This window comes from Sphaeramia orbicularis, chromosome 9, assembly GCF_902148855.1.
Source record: "Sphaeramia orbicularis chromosome 9, fSphaOr1.1, whole genome shotgun sequence".
Taxonomy (NCBI): Eukaryota; Metazoa; Chordata; class Actinopteri; order Kurtiformes; family Apogonidae; genus Sphaeramia; species Sphaeramia orbicularis.
In genome coordinates, this window is record NC_043965.1 from 10811588 (window position 1) to 10825887 (window position 14300).

At 34.6% G+C, this 14300-nt stretch overlaps 1 protein-coding gene across 3 annotated transcripts in view; it reads right to left on the bottom strand.

The window, feature by feature from the left end:
• LOC115425830 (protein unc-13 homolog B-like) overlaps positions 1-14300 on the bottom strand; it is a 240365-nt gene that overhangs the window by 90113 nt on the left and 135952 nt on the right. For all 3 annotated transcript variants that reach the window (XM_030143619.1, XM_030143616.1, XM_030143617.1), the window contains exon 14: positions 11444-11594. In XM_030143619.1, coding sequence (XP_029999479.1) covers positions 11444-11594 — 151 coding nt within the window. The remainder of the gene's footprint in view (positions 1-11443; positions 11595-14300) is intronic.

Sequence of the window (14300 nt, forward strand, 5' to 3'; positions counted from 1 at the left end):
ATGGGAGCAAGTATTTGCTATGTGACCACCTACTCCACAAGTAAAATACCACTCAAAATGGATCTGATTTTCACAGATTTTCACCGTTCAAACTTTAAAATGTTCAGCCTCTTCAGGACTTTAGTGCTTGTATTTATATTTTTCAATTTTTTTTTTTAAATATTCAGCTTTTCATGCCAAAAATTTTTAATGGTTTTTTATGGAGAAATCAGCACTTCTTCTAGTACTTGATGGCAGCGCCTGTGGCCAATCAAACTTGAAGCACTTTTTGCACTTACTAAGGGTTTTTCCCTCAAGTCTAAATTCTTGCTTATGTTGTACGTCACTTTGGACAAAAGCGTCTGCTAAATGAAATGGTAAAATTGTAGAAATCTTCAACAAGCCACACTTTCAACTTTTTCAGCTGTATTTTCAACCTTTCTTTTCAGCTCAAAGTGAATTTTAACCACCTGAAACAAAGCCCACCTAAATAAATCAATATTGGTTCAAGAGTGCGCTACATAAAGGATATTCCCATTTTTTACATTGCCATCAGACAGCCCATTCCTTTGCCATAACATTTTCTCAACTGTTTTACTTCAAAAAATCCAAACTATCACCTCAAACAGCAGTTCTTTATTTTTACTCACCATGCAAAAGATAGAAAAGCAAGAACAGCTTTTATTGGTTCCATGAGAAATGTAAGTCTAAAATTTATGCGCATATCACATATCTACATGTCTTTTTTCGCTTCATCATTTTAAAACAAAAAGTTGAGTGCTTGTTTTTGTTTTGGAGTATTCAATAAAATACCCCAAATTCCCATTTCACAGTAGTCCACTATTTGCTGTGATACAAAATACGTCACCATACTACAGTACTGTAATAGTAATTACAGTACTGTGATTGGTACTATAATGACAATTACAGTATTTTACAGGTACTGTAATTTAATATACAGTAAGTATGCTGTAGCATGTAATACAGCAACTTACTTGCTAATTGCTGCCAGCAAGTTACTGTACATGTCACAGTATCCTTGTTACAGTGTACACACACACCACACTTATAACAATGCGATACATCTGATCGACATTATTATCTATAAGAGCAACCACTTAATCCGTCTGTCCATTTATCTTGTCTTATGTCTATTCTGTCCCACTGTCATGTGTCAATCTGTCACTTTGTTAAGTGTCGTCCCTGTGCACTTTTGTTTATATGAACCCCTCCCTCTCTATATATGTGTACTAGCAAGGAATGTATGACAATATGAGTGTAAACTTGAAATTGTTACTGGTCACTTGTTAAGCGTAAGCTGCAATTAAAAAATAAAGTTGTCCTCCGAAGAGGGGTGGTGGTGGCGGGTTAAAAAAAGAAAAAAAGAAAAAAAAGAACTCCAACGTTCACTTTCCAACTCACAGATCCAGTCTTCGCTGCAGGAACACTTACTTTGGACATAGTTGTTTATTTATTACAGTGTGTCTCCCTTTCTTTTCTTCTCAGGATGAAAGTACGAGCGATAGCCAACATTAACTGGCAATGAAATCTAATTAAAAAGCCAAAATCTAATTAACTCCACAAATGTTTCAGTTATTATTTTCTTTGTGTCTGTCACGTTGCAACAGGAACAATGGAAACACTTTGGATAATACAAGATCATATCATGAGCTGAGAAGTTATTCTCTTGTGCAAACATCTTAAAATTCCCGTAATATACCCTGATGTATTTTCATGTGAAGGCGACAGCAGAGACATTTGGTCTTTTCTAAGTACGTCCCGGCAGGTTTAGAGGATATGACACTTCCATACCTGACCCACAAACCCAGTGCATTATTATGACATTATTATGTATTAAACCAGGGGTCTCAAACATGCGGCCCGCCAAAGGTTCCAATCCGGTCCGTGGGATGAATTAGCAAAGTGCAAAAATTCCACAGTTGTCAACTGAATTAAGCAAAAATTATGCGAACATTTTTTTTGTCTTAATTGAAGATTTTTTTTTTACTTAATTGAAGATTTTTTTTTTTTGCTTAATTGAAGATTTTTTTTTTTTTTTTTTTTTTTTAACTTAATTGAAGATTTCTTTTTTTGGCTTAATTCAAGATTTTTTGCTAAATTTGAGATTTTTTTTTTTGCTTAATTGAAGATTTTTTTTTACTTAATTGAAGTTTTTTTAATTAATTGAAGATTTTTTTTTGCTTAATTCAAGATTTTTTGCTAAATTTGGGATTTTTTTTTTTGGCTTAATTGAAGATTTTTTTTTACTTTATTGAAGTTTTTTTTTTTGCTTAATTGAAGATTTTTTTTTACTTAATTGAAGATTTTTTTTGGCTTAATTCAAGATTTTTTGCAAAATCTGAATTTTTTTTTGGCTTAATTGAAGTTTTTTTTTTTACTTAATTCAAGATTTTTTTTTTTTTTTTTTACTTAATTGAAGTTTTTTTTGGCTTAATTCATGATTTTTTGCTAAATTTGAGATTTTTTTTTTTGGCTTAATAGAAGATTTTTTTTACTTAATTGAAGATTTTTTTTTGGGCGACAGTGGTGCTGTGGTTAGCACTTGTGCCTCACAGCAAGAAGGTCCTGGGTTCGATTCATGTCATGTATTTAGCCCACACATTTGAACTAACTATTCTTTTTTATGGTAAGATAATATTTACTGCCGCACCAATTAAACACCTTTAAAATGTAATGTCAATCATCACATGTAGCCTATTTAGTCATTAAAACATTGGTGTGTCAAAATAATGCAAAAAACATAAAAGAGCCAGTCTTTTGAACGGCTCTTTTCAGTGAACGACTCCTGACTGAACGGCTCCCTTCAAAGAGCCAAAAGTCCCATCACTAATGGTTTGATATATGATATTAAAGCGTGTCCCACCGTCCCGTCGTCCTTCCCTCCTCGTCCTCTAAACCTCAGCCTCAGCTCCTCTTCTCACTTCACACTTACAGTCATTGTAATCGAGTCCATTGTGCTGTTACTCATCAACTTTCCTGTCTCCACCGCCGCTCTGACACGATTTATGTGATCATAAAACACTTGGCATATGTTCCAATTGATCAGAAAGGTGATAAATTCATCTTTTAATTGGGAATAAGGAGGCGTCACCCAACACTTAGGTTGAGTAACCTGAAGGAGGAAACGGAAACCATCGCTAAGTGATGAGTCCTTCATCTCCAGGGTAGAGACAGCATGACGTGTGTGATTTACAACAACATAAAGATAGTGCAGCATCAAACAGTTTTCTAACATCACATAATATACGTTTATCGTCATGTCACACAGAGCCTACACAGTCTGTTAGCATGATGTTAGCCAACAGCTAACGCCTAGCTAAACTCTGGTCTGTGTTCAATATTATTATTGCTATTGTTGTTGTTATTATTATTATGATTATTATTATTATTATTAATAATAATAATAATAATAATAATAATAATAATAATAATAATAATAATAATAATAATAACAATTAAAAACTAAAAACATTAACAGTAAAAGCAAATCAAGACATATAACATAGAGTAAACAAGTGGGTCTTGAGCTTTGCTTTAAAAACATCCACAGAGCAGAGATATTATCATCATAGGAGAACATTCAGGTGTTTACTGACAACTTCTCAATGTAACTAAGGATAATTTAAAAAAAAAAATCATTCATTCATTCTTTCATTTCATTTTATTTTATGTATTGATTTGGAATATGTAAGTTTATATATTTTGGTTGGAGGATGACATGCATCAGGATTGGGTTAAAAAAACTATGTTGTAATATATTATGTACATTCAATTGTAGAGTTATGATTGTGACAATATAAAAATTCAATTAAAAAACTATGGAGGAAAAATAAATAAAGAAATAAATACATAAATACATAAAAAAAAATGATAATAATAATAACAATAAAGAATGAGGCAGCCTGTCTTAACATACATTAAAAAGATGGACAACAACAACCTCTCATTGTAACTAAGGGTCATTTTTAATAATTAATTAATTAATTACATTTTATTTTATGTATTGATTTTGGATGTATGAGTTTATATATTTTGGTTGGAGTATGAGGTGCACCAGGGTTGGGTTACAAAACTATGTTGTAATATATTATGTACATTCCATTGTACAGTTATGATTGTTACAATATAAAAATTCAATTAGAAAACTGTGGAGGTAAAAAAAATAAAAAAAAAAATAACAAAAAATAAAATAAAATAAAATAAAATAAAATAAAAATACACAATGAGGCAGCTTGTCTTATCATATATAAAAAAGATGAACAACAACAACTTATCATTGGAACCAAGGATTTTTTTGTTTTAATTCATTCATTTCATTTTATTTTATGTATTGACTTAGGATGTGTGAGTTAATATATTTTGGTTGGAGTATGAGGTGCATCAGAGTTGGGTTACATAACTATGTTGTAATATATTTTGTACATTCAATTGTACAGTTATGATTGTTACAATATAAAAATTCAATAAAAATACTATGGAGGAAAAAGAATAAATAAATAAATAAATAAACAAAACTATGTTGTAATACATTATGTACAAAACTGTGTTGTAATATGTATATTCAACTGTACAGTTATGATTGTTACAATAAGAACATTCAATTAAAAAACATATGGATGAAAAAAATTAAATAAAATAATAATATCATTACCAGCAGCATCTACATAAACAGTAATGACACCAAAAAGATAAGAACTCATACCATTTCCGAAAAAATAGAAATGAATTTCTGTTAATGATAAACAAACAAACCAACAAAAAAAACGACTAAGTTGAAGATGTTTGTTACCACTGGAAAAATCCACTGTTGCACTGACATTTTTACACTGACGAAACAGAGTGGAAGTAGAATCTGTTTGCAGCCACACAACGCACAACAAACCCACAGCTCTAACACAAAGCACACACTAAAACTGTCAAATGTCAAAGATGACGTATGGACTGAACAACAGCCAGAGCAGATCGATATGGACACAGGGACAGACAAAGGGGGAAGGACAGGCTGGAATGAAGTTTGACAGAGGAGAAAGTCAAGAACAAATCATATTATTTCCATGGCAACAAGCACTTTTACACCGACTTGGCTCAACTTTAACAAAAAAATAAATAAAAAAAGACAAATAAAGTAAGAGGAGAGGAGAATGAGAGAAACAGTGTGTTTTCCACGTCTGCCTGGAGGAAATGACAGCAGCAGGAAGAGAAAAGAAACAAAGAGACAAAGACACAGATGGACAGATGGACGGAGCATGAGTCTGGACAAAGGGACGAAGGGAAAACAAACTCCCTATTGTCTGCGTTTTCTGTCAGAAATAAGCCTCGATTCAAAATATGCAGAAACAAGAAAAGAACAAATTATACAGAACTGTTCCTCAAACTTCACATCACAGTTTGGTCAAAACTTAATAGTTATTAGTTTGGTAAATAAGTCACAGCCTTAAACATATGAATTGTGCGTCACACCAAGGTTATCGTTAACGAAAACTAACGAAAAGTCACTTTTTCTTCAGTTTTCTCTGTTTTTGATGTAATAACCCTCAACTGTAATCTTAGCTTTAATGAACATCTGCATGATCAGTGAATTAAATCTAGAAAAATACCTGATTTTTGCTGAAAAAAACGCCAAATAAGGAAGATAATATTACAATAAATGGTGATAAATCACTTAAGAAATGTTAGATATAGAAAAAACCCATTTGGGAACTGACACAGAAGTAACACTGGGTCTTTATGGGTTAATAATGTTCTCTGTGTCCAGGCAAGGTTATTATTGTTAACGAAAACTAACGAAATGATGAAAACTAGAATTGTAAAAACATTTTTGTTAACTGAAATAAATAAAAACTATAATTAAAAGAAAAAACTGAGGCAGATCTGTGCCCTCCAAGTGCTTTTCTTGTTATCATTGTGGTCATTTCCTCTCCTCTGTCTGTTTTTAAATCCCTTCTTAAAGCCCATCTTCTCTCCTTGCCTTCTGAAACAGTGTGAGATGTTTGAATGTATTATATTTATTCTAGTGTTACCTCCGCCAAGGAGGTTATGTTTTTGCCAGGGTTTGTTTGTTTGTTTGTTTGTCTGTCCGTTAGTGTGCAACATAACTCAAAAAGTTATGGACAGATTTGGATGAAATTTTCAGGGTTTGTTAGAAATGGGATGAGGAAGAAATGATTAAATTTTGGTGGTGATCGGGGGTGGGGGGGCCCACGAGGGGGGGGGCTACTGATCAGCCTTGGTGGAGGTCTGCGCTCTCCGAGTGCTTCTAGTTTTATTTGGTATTGGTTTATTGTTCTTATTTTATTAATTTTTTTAAATTGTAAAGCTTTTTATGTTTTTAATTTATTCTTGTATTTTATTCTTTTATTTAGGTTTTATTTATTCTTCTGCACTGCACTGTTTTTTGTACAGTTGCTTTAAATCTTTTAAGATAGTAAAAACATCAGAGTAGAGGGGATTAAGTATAAAAGCAGCAAAGATTAGTTATTTTAGTAAAAGGTATTAACTTAAAGGGGACATATTTTGCTAAACCCACTTTTATTAGTCTTTGGTTCATTTATTTGTGTATTTGGGGACTCTAATAGTTCATAAAGTTTGAATTTGAACCCTCCAGGTGCTGCAAAACTATCTTTATATTAGTTTTGGCAAAAATCGAGTGGATTTCTACAACCTGTTTTAGTTCCTGCTTAATTTGTTACGTTTTATAACAAATACATCACGACATTTGCACATATAAGGGCCAGACTTCTGACGAACATTTCTCTGAGTACGACATAGTTGTTTATCTGCAGCAGCGGTTGTAGCAAAAACTGAAAATATGTCCAAACTTCAAGGCGATTACCTAAAATGTTCAGTTATTGCTTGAACGGGACAGAGCAGGGGGCGGGGCCTGAAGTGGCTCATGTGCATTTAAAGGGCCAGCGCTCAAAATGACCTTTCTGGTGTCATTACTCAGAAATAGTGTTAAAGATGGACCTGTGGAGTTGAATTAATGAGGACTTCAGACCCAAGCAGAGCATTTACAGTTTATGTAGACCACATTGAAAATGCATAATTCCATTAAAAAAAAAAAAAAAAAAGGCAAAATATCACTCCTTTAAGTCACAGTCATCAGTGAACCTGACCACGTATTTAACATATCAAGTTTTAAATCAAATGTTGTTTTGGCAGTATGTTTTATGACAGTACTGCTCAAATTATCATAAATTATTAGTAAGGAAATTGATATATTACACTGGTCTACAATTTCTTAAAGGTGCTGGAGACTTTCGTGACCAATTTTTCATCAAATCTGTCAAACCTCAGTCATATCCTCGGTATCATGAATCTGTAAGTCTTTCTGTGATTACTTACCTGAGTCTCTTGTATTACGGTGAACAATTTCGAAGTGCCATCCACCATAAACAAACTGTATGTTTACATCCTGAGCTGGGAGGTCACTCAGGCATCTTCGGAATTTTGTCGCGATGTGCATTGTGGGAAACGAAGGCTCGGACAGCGCAACCATATGATATTATATGGATGAAAAAAATACACGCAGAAAAGGCTGAAATGCGGAAACGGCTGGAGGAATATGCATAGGGGGAAGAGAGCTCCTGCCGTTTCCGCCTCGTGTCTGAAGCAGCTGCCGCTGCCAGACAGCTGAGCGAACCGGCATTTCCCACAAGCATGTTGCAACAAAATTCCGAAGATGCCCAAGTTACCTCCTGACTCTGTTTGTAAACATACGGTTTGTTTATGGTGGATGGCACTTCGAAATTGTTCACCATAATGCAAGAGATTCAGGTGGGTAATCACAGAAAGACTTACAGATTTATGACACTGAGGATATGACTGAAGTTTGACAGACTTTTTTTTTAACCTTTATTGAAGTGACACTAAGTGACATTATGTACAGTATTATACAATATTTATATTACATCATCATAATGTGGAGGGAGGGGGGGTTAAGATATATGGCATATAATATACAAAACAAACACATGTCAGTCAGTAGTAAAGATCAATGTCCTGTCCTGGTTGTGTAAATATTCTGTGTGTAGCGTAGTGTGTAAGATGTGTATGTGGTGCGACTGTTGTGATGTGGATTTCTCAAGAAGAAAAAATTTTAAAAAATAATAATAATGATAATAATAAAATAATAATAAATAAAAATCAAATTAAGTCAAATCAAATCAAGAAAAGGAAAGAAATAAAAGAAAATAAAAGTCAGGGATATGACCAAATACAATCATTAGGTAGCTGAAGCTGAGTGAGATGAGGAGAAAGGAAAAGGAGATAGATAGATAGATAGATAGATAGATAGATAGATAGATAGATAGATAGATAGATAGATAGATAGATAGATAGATAGATAGATAGATAGATAGATAGATAGATAGATAGATAGATAGATAGATAGATAGATAGAGAAAAAGAGACAAAGAGAGAGAGAAGAAAAGAAAAGAAAAGAAAAGAAAAGAAAAAGAAAAAAAAGGGGGAAAAAAAAGGAAAACGGGAGGTTAATAAAAATAAATAAGTAAATAAATGAAAATAACCAAATGTGATTCAAAGTACAATTTATCAACATTTGATGCTATTGGCCCTGCTGCTTCACCTCACCATCAGGGAGTAATCACAGAAAGACTCACAAATTCATGATACTGAGGATATGACTGAGGTTTTACAGATTTGATGAAAAATTGGTCACGAAAGTCTCCCGCACCTTTAAAGAAATGATCTGCTTCAGCGGTTAAATGTGCTAAACGTTACATATTTTAATAAGATTAACTGGAAAACAAATGACAAAAGTGCTGGTTTGCTGATGTTGACCACAGGGAAATGTTTTAAAATGCATAATTCCATTTTTTAAAAAAAGCAAAATATCACTCCTTTAATGAAACTTCTTTACTCAAAAATGACAAAATTTGGTGAAATTGAATGTGCCAAATAAACATATTAACCTGTGCAGTGTAGTGTAATACCAAACTGCCATCAGAGGAATAAAGCTTCTCTGTTGCAGCCAGTGGTGAATGAGTGTGTCTGCATTCCCTGAACCATTAAAGTGAGAACACACCGCCTGTAGTCACTCATATATCACTGGAGTCCAACTAGTTGAAGTCCTCCCCATTGGCCCAGATCCCAGGACTCATTAAGACCGGCCTCTAACTGTCATTGTCTCCGTCTGCAGGACCAGTGTGGACCGACACCACCGTGACGCTCAGAGCGGATCCACAGGTTTAGCTTTGAATCCGGGACATTAACCCTTAAAGACCCAAACAGCAACTGGTGACCGAACCCATCTACTGATATAAAACGTTTAATAACTGTTGATCCACCAGTCCTATCATTACATGTAAGTAATTGGTTTGTCGTCTTTTCATGGTCATTAGATATGACCCATTTGGACGTTCAGAGGCTCTGTAGTTACCGTGGAAACACCGTCATCTTCTACAACATTGATTCACCAGTAAAACCCATGGAGTTGGATCAATGACAGTGGATGGACATGCTTATTTTTGTGTTCAGTCATCAGTCGATTTTCCATTTACCCTAAAATTGCGCAAATAGAACTTGCGCATAAAAATTTTGCCAAAACCCTTGTTTTTCGATTAAAAGTTTTTATGCTGGCAAGAGGTGGTTTTTCGGGCATAGCGCAATTGGTATATCACACAAAACTGCAATGGAAAGACCTTTTTTCAAAACTAGAGTCACATGAATTAAAAAAATGGATATTGACGGACGTTACAACAAGCGAAGAAGAAGAGTTTTAAAAGAAACATGGTGCGGTATGTGTGGACACACCAGGAAACTGAATTATTTTGTAATTTAGTACGAGACAGAGGGGTAATATAGAATAATAATGAACATGTCTGTAAATCAACACCATATTTAAGTTCCTCACCATGCTTATGGAATGACTTCTCGTGTCATCTCGTGATAATAAGCAAACAAATCATCGCATTTTTGATTTAATGGAAAAAACGACATTACACACTTCTATTTTTTCGACATTTAGTGAATATCGGTAAAGTTTTGCACAGATGTCCAATGGATAAGCGACTAGTGATATCCTTGCTGAAAGAGTCGCTTTTTCTTCATTTTGTCTGTTGAAAAATAATAACCTTTGAATTTACTCAGATTTTTCATGAACATCTACATGAAATACAGGGGAAAAATACTGGATTTACACTGAAAAAAATGCAAAATACAGAGGATAATATCATAATAAATGGTGATAAATTATTTAAGAAAAGTTAAATCTAGAGGAAAATTCATATGGGAACTGACACCAAAGTAACACTGGGTCTTAATGGGTGAAAAATGAAAAATGTCAAACATCTATGCAGCAGGTGTGAACCAAGGTTATCATTGTTAACGAAAACTAACAAAATGATGAAAACTAGAATTGTAAAAACATTTTCGCTAACTGAAATAAATAAAAACTATAATTAAAAGAAAATAATGATAACTAACTGAAACTGTATTGTGTGCTTACAAAACTAAAACAGATAAAAACTATGGATCAAATTCCCTTCGTTTTCATCTTTGTCAATGTTGGATTGATATGAAATCGATTTATTTCGCTCTAGCAATTTTAGCTAGCGGCACCATACGACACTTCACGGTCCGTCACTTGTCGTCACTTGTCATTTAGAGTCGTCTTCTGGTCCCCACCCTACCTGGAAACATGGAGACTAACGTTGGGAGAAAGCAACAGAGTCCTATCTGGGATTTATTTGAATACGATGGCGAAGAAGATAAAAGATACGACAAAACTAAAATTAATACTAAAACTAAACTAAAACTAAGCATTTAGGAAAAAAATGTAAACTGATAAAAACTAGCAAACCTGCTCTAAAAATTAATTAAAACTAACTGAATTAGAGAAAAAAAAGTCAAAACTAAATAAAACTAAACTAGAACGAAAAATCCAAAACTATTAGAGCCTTGGTGTAAACATGATAATTACACTTATAGTATGGAGTAGAAAAACCAGAGAGTATTTAGTGGAAGTTTTCTCAAACACACTGTGGAGTGGTTTGTTGAACACATGAACAGATATAAAGGCCAAACAGAGACTCTGAACAAAGTCAAATATGTCTAAACTGAGCTGCAGAGAGTGGTGAGACTATGAAGAGAAGTCGAGCAGTTTGAGTCGAGCACAGTCGTGATATTTTTCTATAATGAGAGGAGAAACAGTTTGGTCTCTGTTGATAGCATCACGGAATATTCAGTGACAGATCATTATCCTGTCACAGAAAAATTACAACAAAACTCAGACATTCGTATTCCACAGTAATTGCCACATAAAATAACCTGTGACTGTTGGTTAAATGTTGATAGATTTCACCATATTTCATCATGTGAGTGTTGGATGTGCGGAACGACTAAACGGTTTAATGAGCCGGCTGTTGGATTTCATTGCGGTGAGAATGCCTGGTTTATGCTACGGTCTGCGATGGTCACTCACCCCAAAGTTGGAGGCTGCGAATCTGGCCGGAGCGGAGACGTTGGTGGAGGCAGTGGGGTGGGCGTAGAAGGCATTGATGTTGGCCAGCAGGGTGCTCATCACTGCTGGAATCCCTGACAGCATGTACTTAGACGACAGGCAGGAGAAATGGCTGAGGAGACAGAGAAAGAAACACAGATTAGACAGAGGAAGGAAAGACAAACTACAATTACAAGAAATTAGAACCAGGTCCATACACCCCCACAACACGGACCCCAAACACAGCAACCCCCGTGGATTTAGGTCATTTTATTTGTCTGTTTTTTCCACATCCACAGAACTGATCCACCTAATTTGGAGTTAAAACCACACCTATCAGTGACTCATGTTATGGTTAGCGTTAAGTTTCTAGTTCAGTTACGTACATTTTTTTTTTTTATTGGTTTATTTAACCCTCCAGTATCCGGGTGCGCCTTTTAGGCACACTTTGCACTTCGTTTTAAAGAACTTCATATTATTTTTCACAATTTAAATAAGGTTAAAATTCAAAAGTTGTTCATTTTTGCATGATCTTTAAAATTCTGGCCACCAACTAAAATTTGCACATTATAAACAAAAGAAAATTACAAGACTAGCATCTGTCTCCCAAGTGTGCCTAAAACGCAGTGTTTCTTCCATTTGATATGTATGGTTAGGGCTGACCTTGATTTACAAAAATAAAATCAAATTAGAGCAGAAAAATGAATCAATATATAATATTTAACAGCTTGATTGATAGGTGTGCATTTTACGCACACTTGGTGACAGATGCTAGTATTTTTGAACCTTTGACCTAGTGCCAAAAATAATAATGCAAATTAACCAATGTTGGAGTTAATCACTGACATATGCCAGGATGAAAAAAATCAAATAAGATGTGATCCACTTTTTATGTAGTATATTGAAAAAAATTTTTTTTGTTTTGTTTTTTGCATCCAAAAAAATGGTTTGTTTACATTACAAACATGGCATTTAAAGAGTTAAAAATGTGACAGTTATTGAGTATTTGGTATTTTTATTTACAGCTCAAGTTGATGAAATAGAAAAAAGTGTAAAAGAATTAAAAACAAACTATGACATTTTTTTGACATTATTCCACAAGTGTGCCAAAAAGGCACACTTGGTACTTAGTAAGGGCCTTGCTGGACAGGATACCGGAGGGTTAATAGGGACCATATGCCCATTTATGAACATCGCTGTATAAAAAAATACATCCATGTAAATATACCAGAATTAGTAAAAATAACTACTTTTAATCTGCAGTCCCTAGGCAGGTGACAGGAACTAAACATAAAACAGCCAACTTTAGTACATCACTCGTTCGCTATAAAATAAAAAAATAAAATAAAATACAAATAATGATGGCATAGGTATCATCAAAACAAACAAACAAATAAACAAAAAACAAATAGACATAGTATAATCACAGGAGCATTAGCCTATACATTCACCTGTATACTTACATACAACTAAACAGAGACAGTGTGTGGGTGATGAAATGTATGTCAATTAAAAGTGAGTGAATCTCTGGTTTTCTTGGAGCCACTGTTTTAAGTGAGTTTTAAAAGTGTTGTATGTTGGACACTCTCTTATTGCGAGGGGCAGGATATTTCAAAGTTTACCTCCTACTACTGACAGTACATTTTGTCCAAAAGTGGTGCAGCTGAATGGTATAACACTACAGGGTGAGCCAGAAAAAACGCTCTTTCCATTTAAAGAAATTGTACTGCTAAAACGGAAACACTGATTTTTCTTTTGACCATACAGTCATATTGATGTGGTTATTGAGCATGTCTGGTGATGTAGTCATAGATTTATTGCATTGCATAAGAGAGAGAAGGTCCATTGTTTATTGGGCACTGAAATACCTGCCAACACAATGTATGCCACAGTGAACAAACTTGAAATTGACAACAATTACAGGAGTCGGGGCTTTGCTTTCACACTCAGGACATAGGCCTACATGACAGTGCCCAGGGAGTTTTCATCATGACAAGACCACAGTTTACGGATGTGCAGAAAGCTTTCATGGTGACAAAATTCTCCCCGATCCCCGGACTTGACCCCCCTTGATTTTTTCTTGTGGGGGTATCTTAAAAACCGTGTGTATCAGACTGTTCCACAAACTCTTCAGGAACTCCGAAATCGCATCACGGCTGAAATCCAAGCCCTACGACGAACACGAATGGCGAGAAGAGCTGTGTTAGAGATGCGACAATGAGCACAGATTTGCATCAATCTGAATGGTAGCCAGGTTGAAGGTCGTGCCGGACGACTTCGTTGAGACAAAACATTTTGATGGTGAGTAAACATGCTGTAATGGTTGACAATTTCAATTTCATTCACGGTGGCATAAACTGTGTTGGCAGATATTTCGGTGCACAATAAACAATGGACATTCCCTCTGTTATGCTATGCCATAAATCAATGATTCAATCGCCAGACATGCTCAATGACCACATCAATATGACTGTATGATCAAAAGAAAAATAAGCATTTCCATTTCAGTGGTACAATTTCTTTAAATGAAAAGAGCGTTTTTTCTGACTCACCCTGTATTCCCATTTACAGAGGCCTGTGTACTACCTCCGCTTTCAAGTGTTTGGAGGAAGCCATGCAGTGGGGGAGGGGCAAGGTTCTGTAACACTTAATATATAAAAATAAATAAATAAATAGGACCAATGGCCCTGTAGCTTACCAGCCAAATTAAAAGCTTTGGGAAATGTATCCAGATGCCATTTATTATCACCCAGTTCTGTGTATTTATTCTATTACAGAAATAGCCCATGTTTTGGTCATATTCCAATCAGATCTGTAAAAAATTCAAATTCCAACTTGA